At 38.5% G+C, this 14,113-nt stretch overlaps 1 protein-coding gene across 2 annotated transcripts in view; it reads left to right on the forward strand.

Moving 5' to 3' along the window:
• Positions 1–14,113, forward strand: part of LOC119780802 (receptor tyrosine-protein kinase erbB-4-like) — a 465,078-nt gene that overhangs the window by 325,308 nt on the left and 125,657 nt on the right. For both annotated transcript variants that reach the window (XM_038280976.1, XM_038280977.1), the window contains exons 5-7: positions 889–954; positions 7,887–8,005; positions 13,600–13,741. In XM_038280976.1, coding sequence (XP_038136904.1) covers positions 889–954; positions 7,887–8,005; positions 13,600–13,741 — 327 coding nt within the window. The remainder of the gene's footprint in view (positions 1–888; positions 955–7,886; positions 8,006–13,599; positions 13,742–14,113) is intronic.

Raw genomic sequence — 14,113 nt, forward strand, 5'->3', positions numbered from 1 at the left:
AAGGGCTTTCAAACTGAATGATCATGAAATCTGGATTAATAGATTACTTGTTGGTTTAAAGCAAACATCCGAATCATGAATAATGTCAGATTCTGGATCCTTTATTAAATCCCCAACTTAACATTGACAATTGAGCTTTTGCTTTATATTACATTAACATTAGAATTACGAGAAAGATACACTTGCAACATCCTTATATATATTCCATGAGCTTAATTATGCTTTCATAGTAATTATAAAAAATAAAAAAAAATAAAAAAAACATAGCTTGTGAAAAGACCTCTGGAAAAAGCAGAGCACATAAAAACATAGAAAAACATTTTAGGAATGATCTTTATGTCCGAAATGTGTGAAACATTGTTATGTTGCTGATTAGACAATGCTGATGGGAAGGATGGTGATAAAAGAACCAAAGCATTGAGGAGGTGGGCCAACAAAAAAATGACAAGAGAGTGTGTGGGTGTTAAGGTTGCCAAATTGGAGCCTGTTCCCAAGATGTAGCCAGTATTTAACATTAAGGACCCCATGGTGGGAGTGGTTGAAGGGCTGGGTGACAATTGGCTGCGTTGTTCCACTCACTCTGTAATTAACCCATAGTCAATTAAGTCTCAATGATGGGCCACAGGCAGATGAGGGCTGTGAGCGCTCTGTCAGATCCCACTTTCCATCTGACAGAAAAAGAGTAGAGGGCCTGTTTTTCACGCATGTGTTTGTCCCCGACCAAAGCAGCCTATTGTCTCATCAAGCTGAAGAGTTTCGATAAATATGTCACTGGAAAGTTTCAGCACTCCGTGTTGAAGAATAACTTGCCTTAAATTTTTTGTTCAAAGGGAATCTGTCTGATCCACGGCTCCAATTAGTTCTTTTGGTTGTTTTTTTTTTCTACAGGCAGACGATGCCATCGCTCCTGTAACGGACGCTGCTGGGGTCCCCAGGAAAGCCAATGTCAAACATGTGAGTATGAAGTTTATTTCACCCTCTACCCTGGATACCTCTCAAATTTGTTCTGCTTTGTCTTTCCAGTAGCTTTGGTAGGTTTCAGTCAACCAGATAATACTTGATGCACAGTGATGAAATATACAAAGACTTCTCCAGGCTTTTCTAAAGTCTCTCAAAAGTGTTGATTTAGACTTTATCTGCGTTTCAATTATTCTCTGTCCAGCCCTTGTGCCAGACTATGCAGTGGCTCCAACAAAAGGCCTTTCTGGGTGGGTGTCTGGGATCATGACATTTCCATTGTGTAGTTAAAAAAAAGTTGGACATGAAAGGAAAGGTTGAGTTGAAATTGTCTACAGTTGAAAAAATGTGTCTTTTCAGGCAGCTGGTGCTAAAATACATATTTCAGATGTTACCATTGGTATTTCCCATATATATTACCAAAGCAAAAAGGATGAAATGTGGTTTATTCCCAAATATGAGTTAATACAACGTGTCTACAATGACTTGCCTTTGACAGCATGTACTGTACCTTACCCTCATTAGAGAAGAAATCTAAAGTATTTAAATATCATTTTATCTTATTCCAAAACTTAAGGACCAGTGAATAAACAAACCAATTAAAATCCATGGCCTTAAAACCTCAACATATATGGCCCTGTTGATTATGCCCCTAACACAAACCAGTCTTCAGATTGGCCCGGACATGCTTTAAACAGGGCGACACGCCTGGCATTGCAGGATCTAAGTAGTAGTTTCTTTCCAGGCTGGCTATATGCTGGACCAAGAGGGGGTGGTACCCCTTCAAATAAATGCCTTGCCCCCTCATATCAAACCTGCCAAAGTAACTGAATATCACTCAGGTTTTGCTGCACATTGCGCTACATGGGCTCTGATCTTTTCCTGTCTGTCTGCAGCCCAAACCCCTACCCTACCCCACTCTTTCGAGTAACAACCAGTCGGTGTGTGAGTAGCTTGACTAGCAACTACTGTCACATTCTCTCTCAATGACAGAAAAAGAAGAATCAGTAAATTTTGAGGAAGTAGAGAAGCTCCATGAAAGTCATTATAGTGATATGTTGTGGGACATTTTATTAATAGTGAAGTATAAAAAGAGATGCAAATATAGCATAAAATATAGCATCTGAGAATGCTTTGCTGTTCATCTCCCAATGTGACCCTTTTATTAGAAGAGTTTCTCACTCATATAAGTACAGAGAGACCTGAGTGACCGGTGGATAACAGACTAATGTCGTAATACACTGTACAAGTTTTTGTCTTTTCAAGCCGATTCTTCAGCTCAATTTTTTGGATTGGGCAGAGTTTCAGCTTCATTGTGTAGTATAGAGGCCAAAGAGAGGCGATTAACCACTCAGGACCACCTCCCAATCGGGAATTATAAGGTTGGGGAAAAAAATCAAACATGCTGGAAATTCGGTAGGCCTTTATGAGGTGTTTATGAGCAAATGCTGCTATTGAAGCAGAGCTACGAGCGTTTAGGAGCTGATTTACCAGAATCTTGCACACTGCGCATGTGCAAACAAGGGAAGACTACTTCTTCTTCTTCCATATTGACGAGTCCAACCAGTGCCATCTTTTGTTGCTGAGTCGACATGTGGTTTTTGGACGTACAGTGTGAGCAGTTAGATCGCATCAGAGCATTGGGTCGTAGAGTGTAAAAACATACACTATGAGCTGGGAACTGTTCAATCCTGCAGTTCGTTGTACAGTTAGAGCTGTAGCTGTGTACAATGTATGCCTGCTGTAAGCAACAATAATGTGTTGTTTCTTTCTGGTTTTTATGCTGTTTGAAAAATCATTACAGCAGCTTTTACTAAGCTTCCCCCTCTCAGGATTTAGTAGTTCTTAAAGTCTCTACATTAATTTTCTCCCCAGTAATTTCATCAACTATGTAACTGATTTGTGGAATTTAAACAAAACACCCAAACGAACAAAGAAAAACAGAAAAATGTGTGTTTTTGTTATATTTTATTTCACTTTTCAGTTGTTATTTTGACTAGGCTCAAGATCCTTTAAAATTAATATAGGCCATCCACTAAGATAAATGTTAAGTTGGTTCTTCAATCTTATTATTTATTATCATTTTCAGTTTCCCACCTTAAAGGATTGCCAACTTCTTGTGGTTATGGGTGTGTGTGCGTCAATAACCTAAAGAACTATGCAGACGCTTTAGTTTAAGTGTGACACCAAAGTTTTGGAGGTCTTAGTGTACAGAGGCATTTTTGTGGTGTTGGACACAGTGTTTTTCTTTTTCTTTCAACATTCCTCTTGCGGAGGTTTGAAGGAGGACAGCGGTAGATCAGAGACACCAGCGGGGCAGAGTGCAAAAATTGGCCAGAGGCAACAAGAATTGGCTGGTGTCTATAATGGATATAAGGGCGGACGATGAAAAGCATTTTGACGGATCAATTAAAACTACTTTTTTAAAAGCCACCTAAAAACATCTTGAGAGCGTTTGTAAAAAATGTTCTCTATATTCTATTTTGATTGAAAAAAACATTTGTCTCAGCTGCCACCTTTCTACCTAGCTCACAATCACAACCCGTCCACGATTGGTTACTGCAATGCAATGTTACAGAAAATTTCAGATTTTTCAACTTCCGTGGTCACCAATTCACTCTCACTGTATGGTGCCGCACAGTGAGAGGGAAGCAATGGAATTTACTGCTGCCTGGGCGGTTTGGATAGCGAAACTCTGTAAATCCACTGCCCATTTCACATTTCAATTCAATTTCAATTCAGGTTATTTATATAGCGCCAATTAATAACACATTGCATCTCAAGGCACTTTAAAGTTCACCACGAACTTTACATTTCACCACAGACACTGCATTCAGTGTGAATGGACCATAAGACACAACCTTTGAAAATAAGTCATACAATACATAAATTCATTGACATATGCATTTTATTAGTTCAGTTTTGTGTGGTAAATACATTGCATCGGTTTTTTAACTCATTCTAAACTTTACCAGCAGAAGTACTATTTTAAGACTTGTTTAGAGTCATAGTTTTAAAAGGTATAGAAGGTACATAATTGTGTTTTTTTTTTACTATTTTAATTCTACTTGGATGTAAACTACGTTGTGGCAGCTGTGGTTGTTTTAAAAGGCTTTATAAATAAAGTTGAGTTGAGTGTAATGATGCTTCAATAAATAAATTATAGATATAACTATTTGACTTTACTTTTATTTATTTAATTTTTCAAATTAAATTCACATCAGTCATGACAGTTTCTAAATAATTGTTAAATTTTATATTTAGCAGCATAGTAATGCTAAGGACGCTGTGTTCCTCAAAGTTGGGCAAATGCATAACTTGCTCTAAATCTGCTTTATCTTCATATAGACAAGAAAAATATACAACATTATTCTCTCTGGCTCTGGTTTCAAAATCTGTTATCAAAAGTTAACTCAGAATAAAAGAAAGATCTATTTTAGTCATTTGTTGCTGTCGTTGCTACATTATTAAAAGCTGATGATTTAATAAACTGTCTCTGTAGCAATAAACAGGCGGAATATTCTAGAAAGCAGATCAGAGAAACTAGACGAGTGTTAGCTGTTTCTACGGTTACGTAATGCTGCTTTTTAGACAGATCCTTTCCTGTTTTTACACAGACTACTAAACCACAGAGGCTTGTTGTTGTTTCACTTCGTCATCATTATGTTCACAGCTTAGCATGGAGGGAGCCCAGCAGTTTTTAATGCCCAACCCACAGACCCTGCTGATTGTTGGCTGTTATGTTCTCTCTTATGGGTAGAAAACTGCTTCTTTAGCTCTTGTCGAGGAAATGTAATGCTAAAGATACAAAACAAAAAGAATATATAAAAATACTTTTTAACTAGATTTAATAAGCCAATTTCTTTGAAGGAATAAACTATTGATTTATTCCCTTGTGGAGTGCACCCTTCTAGGGAGGTTTGACTATTAAAACTTCAGGGTTTGACCTTTTGGGTGAAATTCATGGGATCCAAAGAAATGTTTGATGCCTTCAGGAAGATAAATTTTGTTTGCACCTTCTAAGATATTTAAATAAGAATAAAATATATTCTACAAGTGACAGATGGTCAAAGCAACGTTCAATGCTGTTACATCCTGAATGCAGACCACACAATGCTAAAAGAAGTCTCCAAAAACACTAAAATGTTCTCCAAGGACCTACTGCAGGCTTTCCCAGGTTAGTGAGACATAAAAATGCTTGTATGATGGTCTAATTAGTTTTACTGTCATTGGAGAAGAACAAGAACATTCTAAGGGAAAACATCATGAAGGTCAGACTAAAACTTTTCATGCTTAAAGACCTAGACTTGTGGAGTCATTCTATTCGGGCAATAGGTCTGGCTAATATAGACCAAAAATTACACAGATATGTGTTTTCTTTTTAATACAGTAATTATGAAACTTTGTCTCAAATGTCTTTTTAACAAACAGCAGCAGACAAACACGACAATTGGCTGGAAAAATAATCTAGTAGTATACATGTAGAAAACAATTGTTGGTACAATTTTAATAAACGGGTAGTTCAAAAAGAATCTTGAAATTTGAAAATAAGATTTTAGAATACAGCAAAGTCACTTTCAAAACCTTTCCTTAGAACATGTGGTTTTCAAATTTCTTCTCTAAATTGCTTTTTTTCCCAGATTCTTTTGACAAAAAAAAGTGTTCTTTGTTTGCAAAAGTAACGGAGCAAAATTCACAATTTTCACAATCTATATAGGTTGTGATCTTTGTGAAATAAATCATAACATCTCTAGAAGTTTATATACACTCACCGGCCACTTTATTAGGTACACCTGTCCAACTGCTTGTTAACACTTAATTTCTAAGCAGCCAATCACATGGCGGCAACTCAGTGCATTTAGGCATGTAGACATGGTCAAGACAATCTCCTGCAGTTCAAACCGAGCATCAGTATGGGGAAGAAAGGTGATTTGAGTGACTTTGAACGTGGCATGATTGTTGGTGCCAGAAGGGCTGGTCTGAGTATTTCAGAAACTACTGATCTACTGGGATTTTCACGCACAACCATCTCTAGGGTTTACAGAGAATGGTCCGAAAAAGAAAAAACATCCAGTGAGCGGCAGTTCTGTGGGCGGAAATGGCCAGACTGGTTCGAGCTGATAGAAGGGCAACAGTGACTTAAATAACCACCCGTTACATCCAAGGTGGGCAGAAGAGCATCTCTGAACGCACAGTACGTCGAACTTTGAGGCAGATGGGCTACAGCAGCAGAAGACCACACCGGGTGCCACTCCTTTCAGCTAAGAACAGGAAACTGAGGCTACAATTTGCACATGCTCATCGAAATTGGACAATAGAAGATTGGAAAAACGTTGCCTGGTCTGATGAGTCTCGATTTCTGCTGCGACATTCGGATGGTAGGGTCAGAATTTGGCGTCTACAACATGAAAGCATGGATCCATCCTGCCTTGTATCAAAGGTTCAGGCTGGTGGTGGTGGTGTCATGGTGTGGGGAATATTTTCTTGGCACTCTTTGGGCCCCTTGGTACCAATTGAGCATCGTTGCAACGCCACAGCCTACCTGAGTATTGTTGCTGACCATGTCCATCCCTTTATGACCACAATGTACCCAACTTCTGATGGCTACTTTCAGCAGGATAATGCGCCATGTCATAAAGCTGGAATCATCTCAGACTGGTTTCTTGAACATGACAATGAGTTCACTATACTCAAATGGCCTACACAGTCACCAGATCTCAATCCAATAGAGCATCTTTGGGATGTGGTGGAACGGGAGATTCGCATCATGCATGTGCAGCCGACAAATCTGCGGCAACTGTGTGATGGCATCATGTCAATATGGACCAAACGCCCTGAGGAATGCTTCCAGCACCTTGTTGAATCTATGCCACGAAGAATTGAGGCAGTTCTGAAGGCAAAAGGGGGTCCAACCCGTTACTAGCATGGGGTACCTAATAAAGTGGCTGGTGACTGTATATAGGAGCCGTTGCTTGACTGCCTTGTTTGTCAGTGTGGAGCTGCACATGTTCCGTGCAGAAAATTAAAAGTACAGACACACATGTCTCTAGCTTTTACACAACCTAGTGGTGATATTTATCTATATTAGCAAACCCTTGCCAGTAGAAACTGTCACTTGTCCACTACTTGGAGCTGTCCTTGTAGTTACAAAAATTCTGCCCGTGTGCGCACAAGTTAAAATGAAGTAATTTGACGTATTAAGCGTAAATCTTTAGTAAGCTGACTTTTAACAGGGTGAATGTAAAGGAAACTCCAAACATCTCTTAGCTTGAAGCCAGTTTGAAGGGTTATATTAGCTGTTAAGTATTGGATAAGATGTGCTAGCTATTTTCTTCTTAAAAAGAAAAAAAAAAAATTTTTCAGCAGTTTTGGATTGTTTTCTTTTCTTATTTTGTTCACACAAATGGTTAATTTTGAAATACAAGGTTTGGTGAAATCACCTGTTTAACAGAAAGCAGAATCCTTAGAACTGTGATGGCACAAGATAAAGTATTTCCTGGTATTTTTATCTTTATTGCAAAAAAAACTGCCCCTTTTCCTTGAGCACCAACATGCCACCTCTAATTTATACCTGCCAAACACAATTTTCAGCTGCCTGCCACTAAACTAGAGCTGGAGGATTGTCTTGCTCAAGGACACCTCTATGGCAGGTAAGGCAGGTGTTAAGCGAAACACAGGGTGCTTCATGTTTGTTTTTTGTATATTTTTTTTTACGTCAGAGAGTCTGTAAGTAAATCCTCACAAATCCACTTGTCTTGACCTTTAAGAAGCAGAAGCCTTTAATTTCATTTGTCACATAACAGTCGGGAGCAGCTATGACTTGAGATGAAGGTTGAGGGTGGTGGTATTGTCTCTTTTAAGGGTGTGTATGTCTGTGTGTTTTTGTGTGTCAGACCTTTTAAAATTCTGTCTTTTTATTTCTTGGGCAGTGACAAAAACGGTGTGTGCAGAGCAGTGTGACGGTCGATGCTTCGGGCCTTACGTCAGCGACTGCTGCCATCGAGAGTGCGCCGGCGGCTGCTCTGGCCCCAAGGACACCGACTGCTTTGTGAGTCTGAACTTTGTTGTCTTTTACTTTTCAACATTATATCTTATGATTCACATTACCTGTGGTGCTTTGCATTTTTCACCATGTTCGGTAAAAACCTCTAACTTCAGTTTTTATTTTTCTTGGTTTTGTTTTTAAATTGGTTAACCTAAATGAAGTCTTGTGCTACTTATTTCCTTCAAAAGGTAGCAAATTTATTAGGAGAGTGTTGTAAAATCCAAGCCAGATCACAAAAAGGTGTTAAGAAGTTTAAAGCAGTACGTCAAAGCTGGAATATTTCATAAAGGATTGTAAATGGAGAGAGTAATAACATGTAAATCCACCTAAATTGGCTTATATGGTAGAGAAGAAGTTTCATCTAGAGATTCATTATCACCTCTATGCCTGTACAAAAAGTATAAAAACAAAAGCCATTTAGACATCCTGTTAAGCCATCGTGATAGAACAAGTTTATAAATACTTCCTGATAGTGTTTAGATTCTTTTTGAGCCTTAAGAGAATTTCAGCATTGAGTAGATGTGGCGCCATCTGCTGGCAGTTCCGCATAACTACCAGAAAGTGAGATTGCGACTGAAATGAACAAATTACAAATAAAATGACAAAATATAACAAATAATACTCCAGCAGAACAAGATAATGATTTAGAAAAATATTGCATCAAACAGAATGAGCCACTTGCATATGATGTGTCAACTATGACTAAGGATTTTAAGGAAGTAGCCCAAAAGCATATTATAACTCTAAAGGAGCTGTTGAGATGAGTTTTTCCAGACTGGGCTGGTTTCCACCCAATTCGGCCTCCGTTGAACATATTTCACAGAATTTGTCTCTTTTTCGGTATTATTAGGAAATCTAGTATAATAGCTGTCAGCGTGTGCCCAAAAAGTGACCAAACTTTTCAATAAATCATATGCTGGCTTTTAGAATTATTTATTTTCTAAATGTGGACATTATATCAAACTTGACATCATCAATTAGCCAAAGTCATTTGTTAAAGAAGACTCGCAAGAATTGAAATAAACTACATTTTTATGGCAAAAAATTTCTGCAAAATATTAGTCACTGGAAAACTGTGTCTTGCCTGCTCAAAACAATGGGAAAATACACTTATTTTTAGAAAAATTGGTTTAATTTTTTGTAGTGTAAGGTCTTTATTGTTAGCTTTTGGTTTTTCAGTAGCATCGCTTCGAGGTGAGGAAAAAAACATACAAGAAAATGGCAGACTGGGTTAGTAGTGGATTGCCGCTGTCTCAGATGATAATATAAAGCTTAATTCAAATGAAGTTTGGGTTTTAATAGAACAAGCGCACCTCTGATGAGTAAGTCTCCACTCAACCCTTTTTTAGTATGGGGAGGAGTTATTTCATGCATAAGTTACTTGCCAAATACATAGTTTTCCTACTGTTACAGTACATGACATGAAAGCCCTCATGAGGAGAATTTAAAAAAGAAATGGTTTTGGATGCCTAACAGAACAGCTAAACAAACAGTAAACAAAGGAGATAGTTTACCGCAGCTTACCAAGTTAGCATCTCCCAGTGAAATGTGGAAATAATGAAGAAAATTCCAAGATCGAGTGTGAAAAATGCAAATAATATTTAAGTCTTTGAGTTATAAGACTGGAACTGCATTAGGAATACAGTATGAATTTTGGTGTTTACTGAGGCGGCAGCTAAAGCTGCTGAGTCATTCAGATTAGCCTATTAATACTGACACTCCTGATAGAAATGCTATTTGTAGTTTATACAGTCTAAATATAAATCACTGTATACTGTAGATAAACAGAGGAATTCTGCAGTAATGCATATAGATTGCTCCACGTTTTTTTTTTTTTTTTTTTTTTATATATATATATATAATTGCACCCAGTGCTGAAATTCCATTTAGGCTTAAGAAAGGACAATCTAAGTGTTATTAGGATGGACTCTTATTGTTTCTAACCTTATTTTAGCAGTATCAAATGTTGGTTAATCTTAACTGTGTAGGCCAATGACATGACTAAGCTCCTTTAACCTGGACCAGCAGGTATATACAGCATATTTGTAAAGCAATAATAATTAAAAGCAGTGATAAAACAAACTTGCAGCTGCAAAAAAAAGCATCAGGCAGTTTCCCTTTTTGAAAAAAACTAGACATTAATCTGCAAAAAAGGTCAGTGCAAAATTACGCGCATTACAGTCGGTAGTTTGCTTCATCTCTAAAGTTGAAAAGCCAGCATTATGACAAATGTTGCGACATTGTCTCACCCAAAATAAATTGCCGGAATATCAACGAGTTTTAATATATATTTTTTGTAAAAAAAAGGTGAAAAATTTATTTCATTAGACTTCAAAGGTGGTGGTTGTTAAATGTACTGCAAACAATTTTTCATTGTTCTACTGCTAAAAAGATTTTAATTTAAACTAATCAGAAACTTGGCAAGACAAGTTTGATTAGATAAAAGTAAATGAATGTGTTTGAATGGTGCAGTAACACTACAGGCTTAAAGAAATAATAGATTATATCTAAAGGGCAGGCTCTTTTACTAATTTGGGATTAAATGATTACAAATCATTATTCCCTAAGTTTAAAGAAGCATCATTGGACGTAGTCTAGGTTGTGTAAACCGGTCACACCCCTGCTCTTTCAGCTCTATGGTATCAAATACCACTTTGAATTCAATTAAAAATACATCAAATGTGACAAACATTGGGGAAAAAATAAAGGGACAAATGTACATTTACAAACTCTGTGCCTGCTGACAAACAGTTGAACCTTTTTCAAGCTAATAAAAGTTTTCCTTGATCAAATTTGGGATTTCCAGTTATAATTGTGATCCTTTTATTAATCCAACTTTTTTTCTTGTTTTGCAAACGCGCGCGTCGACAGAGATGATATTGCTGTTGTAATTCACCTAAAGACTCGTTCAAATTCAATTACCGGCGACGTGGACGTCAAGATGCTTAAAAAGGGAGGAAGAGGGGGGCTTTATAGGGAGAACATTACGCCGTTTACATCACAGCCATGGATCAATGGCTTTCATTTGTCTCCCATTTGGCATCCAGAGAGACAAGGAGCGGCCGCCTGATTTGCACGTTGGAATCGGGCGTAAAAATGATCTGCTGTCGTAATATTCCTTCACTCGCAGCGAATTATCCATGAAATTTCATCTCTCCGTTCTCCATTACCTCCACACCTTCCAGAAGGAGATGGAGGGATTGAGTGCACAGGTCTCAATGTGGTTTTACATTTTTAACACTTGGAAGCTCAAATATTTAAAGATACTAATATAGATCAGCTTAAATTCAAGTCAGCAACAATTCACAACTAATGTCATAAGGCACTATAGGAAAAGAACCTGTTATATACTGCATAATCTTTGATGTGAGGTGTATGGACATTTGCCCAGGGAAGCATTAAACAGGAGGGTGCACAAGCATTACATAAAGAGAAGGTTGGTGAACAACCTTCAGGTGCATTAGTGGCACCAACTGTTGAGTAAGACAATGGCTTCATCACGGGTTGTATCCATCTTGGATTTTTCAAAGTTGTAACTTATATTCATAACTTCTAACATTGTATTCTAACACTTGAAACAAATGATGTCACATGTATCTACAAGTTGAGAACAGGACAAATTTACCAATCTTAAATGAATGAACGTTTACTGACTTGCATTAAAACACCCTCACATATTTTTATTTACATCTGTCTTACCCATAGTCGCTAGACAGCTTTCACAATCATTGTGATGTGATCCCTGAATTATATGGAGGGCCACAACATTTATGAAATAAATCAATGTGAATGTACCACAAAATAAGTAGCTGTAACATATATTTATACATATATGATCGACAAACAGCAGAAGAGGGCAGTAGTGATAGATGTGGCAATCCCAAGCGACAGCAACATCAAGAAGAAAGAACACGAGAAGCTTGAGAAATACCAAGGGCTGAAAGAGGAGCAAGAAAAGATGTGGAAAGTAAGAGCAGCAGTGGTGCCAGTGGTAATTGGAGCACTGGGGGCTGTGACCCCCAAACTGGGAGAGTGGCTACAGCAGATTCCAGGTAAAACATCAGAGGTCTCTGTCCAGAAGAGAGCAGTCCTAGGAACAGCTAAGATACTGCGCAGAACCCTCAAACTCCCAGGCCTCTGGTAGAGGACCCGAGCTTGAGGATGACACATACCACCCCACGAGGGGTGAGAAAACAGTTTTTTTTTATATATATACATTAGGGGTGGAACGGTTCACAAAATCCAAGGTTCGGTTCGATTCACGGTTTCGTCGTCATGGTTTTCGGTTCGGTTCGATTCGGTATATGTTGATTGTTACACCGAAATCCCATAAAAATTTATGAAATTAATGAAAAAATGCCCCAAAAAATAATGGATTGTAATTATTTTAAATGATCCGCGGAAACCCCGGATCATTTCCGTATGTTTTGCTGCTTTGAATTTAATCATCTCGCGCATGCCCTCTACCATCTCCAAGGGACTCAGAGGGGAGCGGACAGGAGCCACAGTGGGGGCTGTAGGCTTTGCTTTGAGCACCCGGTCTGGAGCGCCGCGGGGTGGAGCGCTGACGGAGTTTGTGGGATTTCGGGGTTAGCATGACATATTGGTCATGTTGCTGTTAGCATAAACAAAACGTGTTGCACAATGCTCGCACACTGTAGCACTTTTATCCACATCTTTCTTTCCGCCGTCATCGTAGGTCACTCTAAATGCAAAGTGGTCCCATACAGCAGACCTATAAAGTGCTGCTGGCGCTTCTTCCAACTCCTGTTCTTTCCCACTCGCCATACCCACACAATTCTCCCCAACAACTGATTTTTTTCCCTGCTACACCCGGCTAAGCTGCTTCGCTTCTTCTTCTTCTTGTTTACTACTGGTGGTTGGCTTTGGTCCCAGTACCGCCACCTTCTGCTCTGGACTGTACACGCTTCGCCTATTAGAAAAAGGAGCAGCGCATGAACCGAACGAAACACAGGCGAATCGAACCGAGACAGTCGAACCGAACGGTTCGGACGGTTTTCATAAATCGTCCCAGCCCTAATATATATATACATGTGTGTGTTGTCAAAGGTCTTCTCAATGTCAAAGTCTCAAAAATGGGAAACCGTTTGTTACCAATTTAAAATGTTTTTATTAATTGGGATGAAAAGTGTGGATGTACCTAAAAAAGAAAATTGGTCTGTTGTTCTGAAATAACAACATCATTCTTTGTTCATGGTTGTTTTTTCTGAACTAACGCGATAAACGGTGAAGAAAAGAGGAAGGTGGGAAAGAAGTAGCACCCAACTAGCAGGTGTCTTTGCAAAGTTGACAAACTAATAGTGATCACATCTACCTAACTAAGAGACGAGAATTTCCCAGCGTCTCAGTCCCCAAGAAAGTAAAAAGTCTCAACAAATCACAGCAATGACAAGAATAACATACATCCTCTATGGAATCAAAGCAGCACTGTATCTTTAATTCAGAAAAACAGAGCGATTTCTTTTATTTCTCTGTGATTACAAAACGCTTCCATACTAAAGTAAAAGCCTTCTTCCTGAATACACACAAATCCCTGAAAGCCATTTATTGTGACTTTACTTGTCTTCTTTTTGCAGGCTTGCACTAATTTCAACAACAGCGGCGCATGCGTCACCCAGTGCCCCCAGCCGTTTGTGTACAACCCCACCTCCTTCCAGCTGGAGCCCAATCCCAGAGCCAAGTACACCTATGGAGCTTTTTGCGTCAAGAAATGCCCCCGTAAGTCAAAGGAAGACTAACCGTTTGCTCTGGGTTCATAAAGGTGTTAATTAAGTCTTATTGAAGAAGCACATATTTACCAATCTAGGCTGAAATTAGACTCCAGAGAGTTATTTAGAAGCAAGATGAGTGGCTCTAGCCTAAACAAATGCTGCATCTCAATTAGCTAAGTCACTACACCATCTGCTTCAACTTATGTCACTGGAAAAAGCAAATCTTAGTTCTTTCATTCACCGTTACTGAGGGTCTGGAGTGCAGAGGCAATTAGCCGAGACTGAATTAAAATCAACAGATTGCATATTCAAAATCCACTGATCATTGAATTAGAATGCACGAGACATTGATGTTTCCTTCTAATTATCATCCATTTCT

The sequence above is a fragment of the Cyprinodon tularosa genome, unplaced genomic scaffold (genome assembly GCF_016077235.1).
Source record: "Cyprinodon tularosa strain WSP-4 unplaced genomic scaffold, ASM1607723v1 ctg166, whole genome shotgun sequence".
NCBI lineage: Eukaryota > Metazoa > Chordata > Actinopteri > Cyprinodontiformes > Cyprinodontidae > Cyprinodon > Cyprinodon tularosa.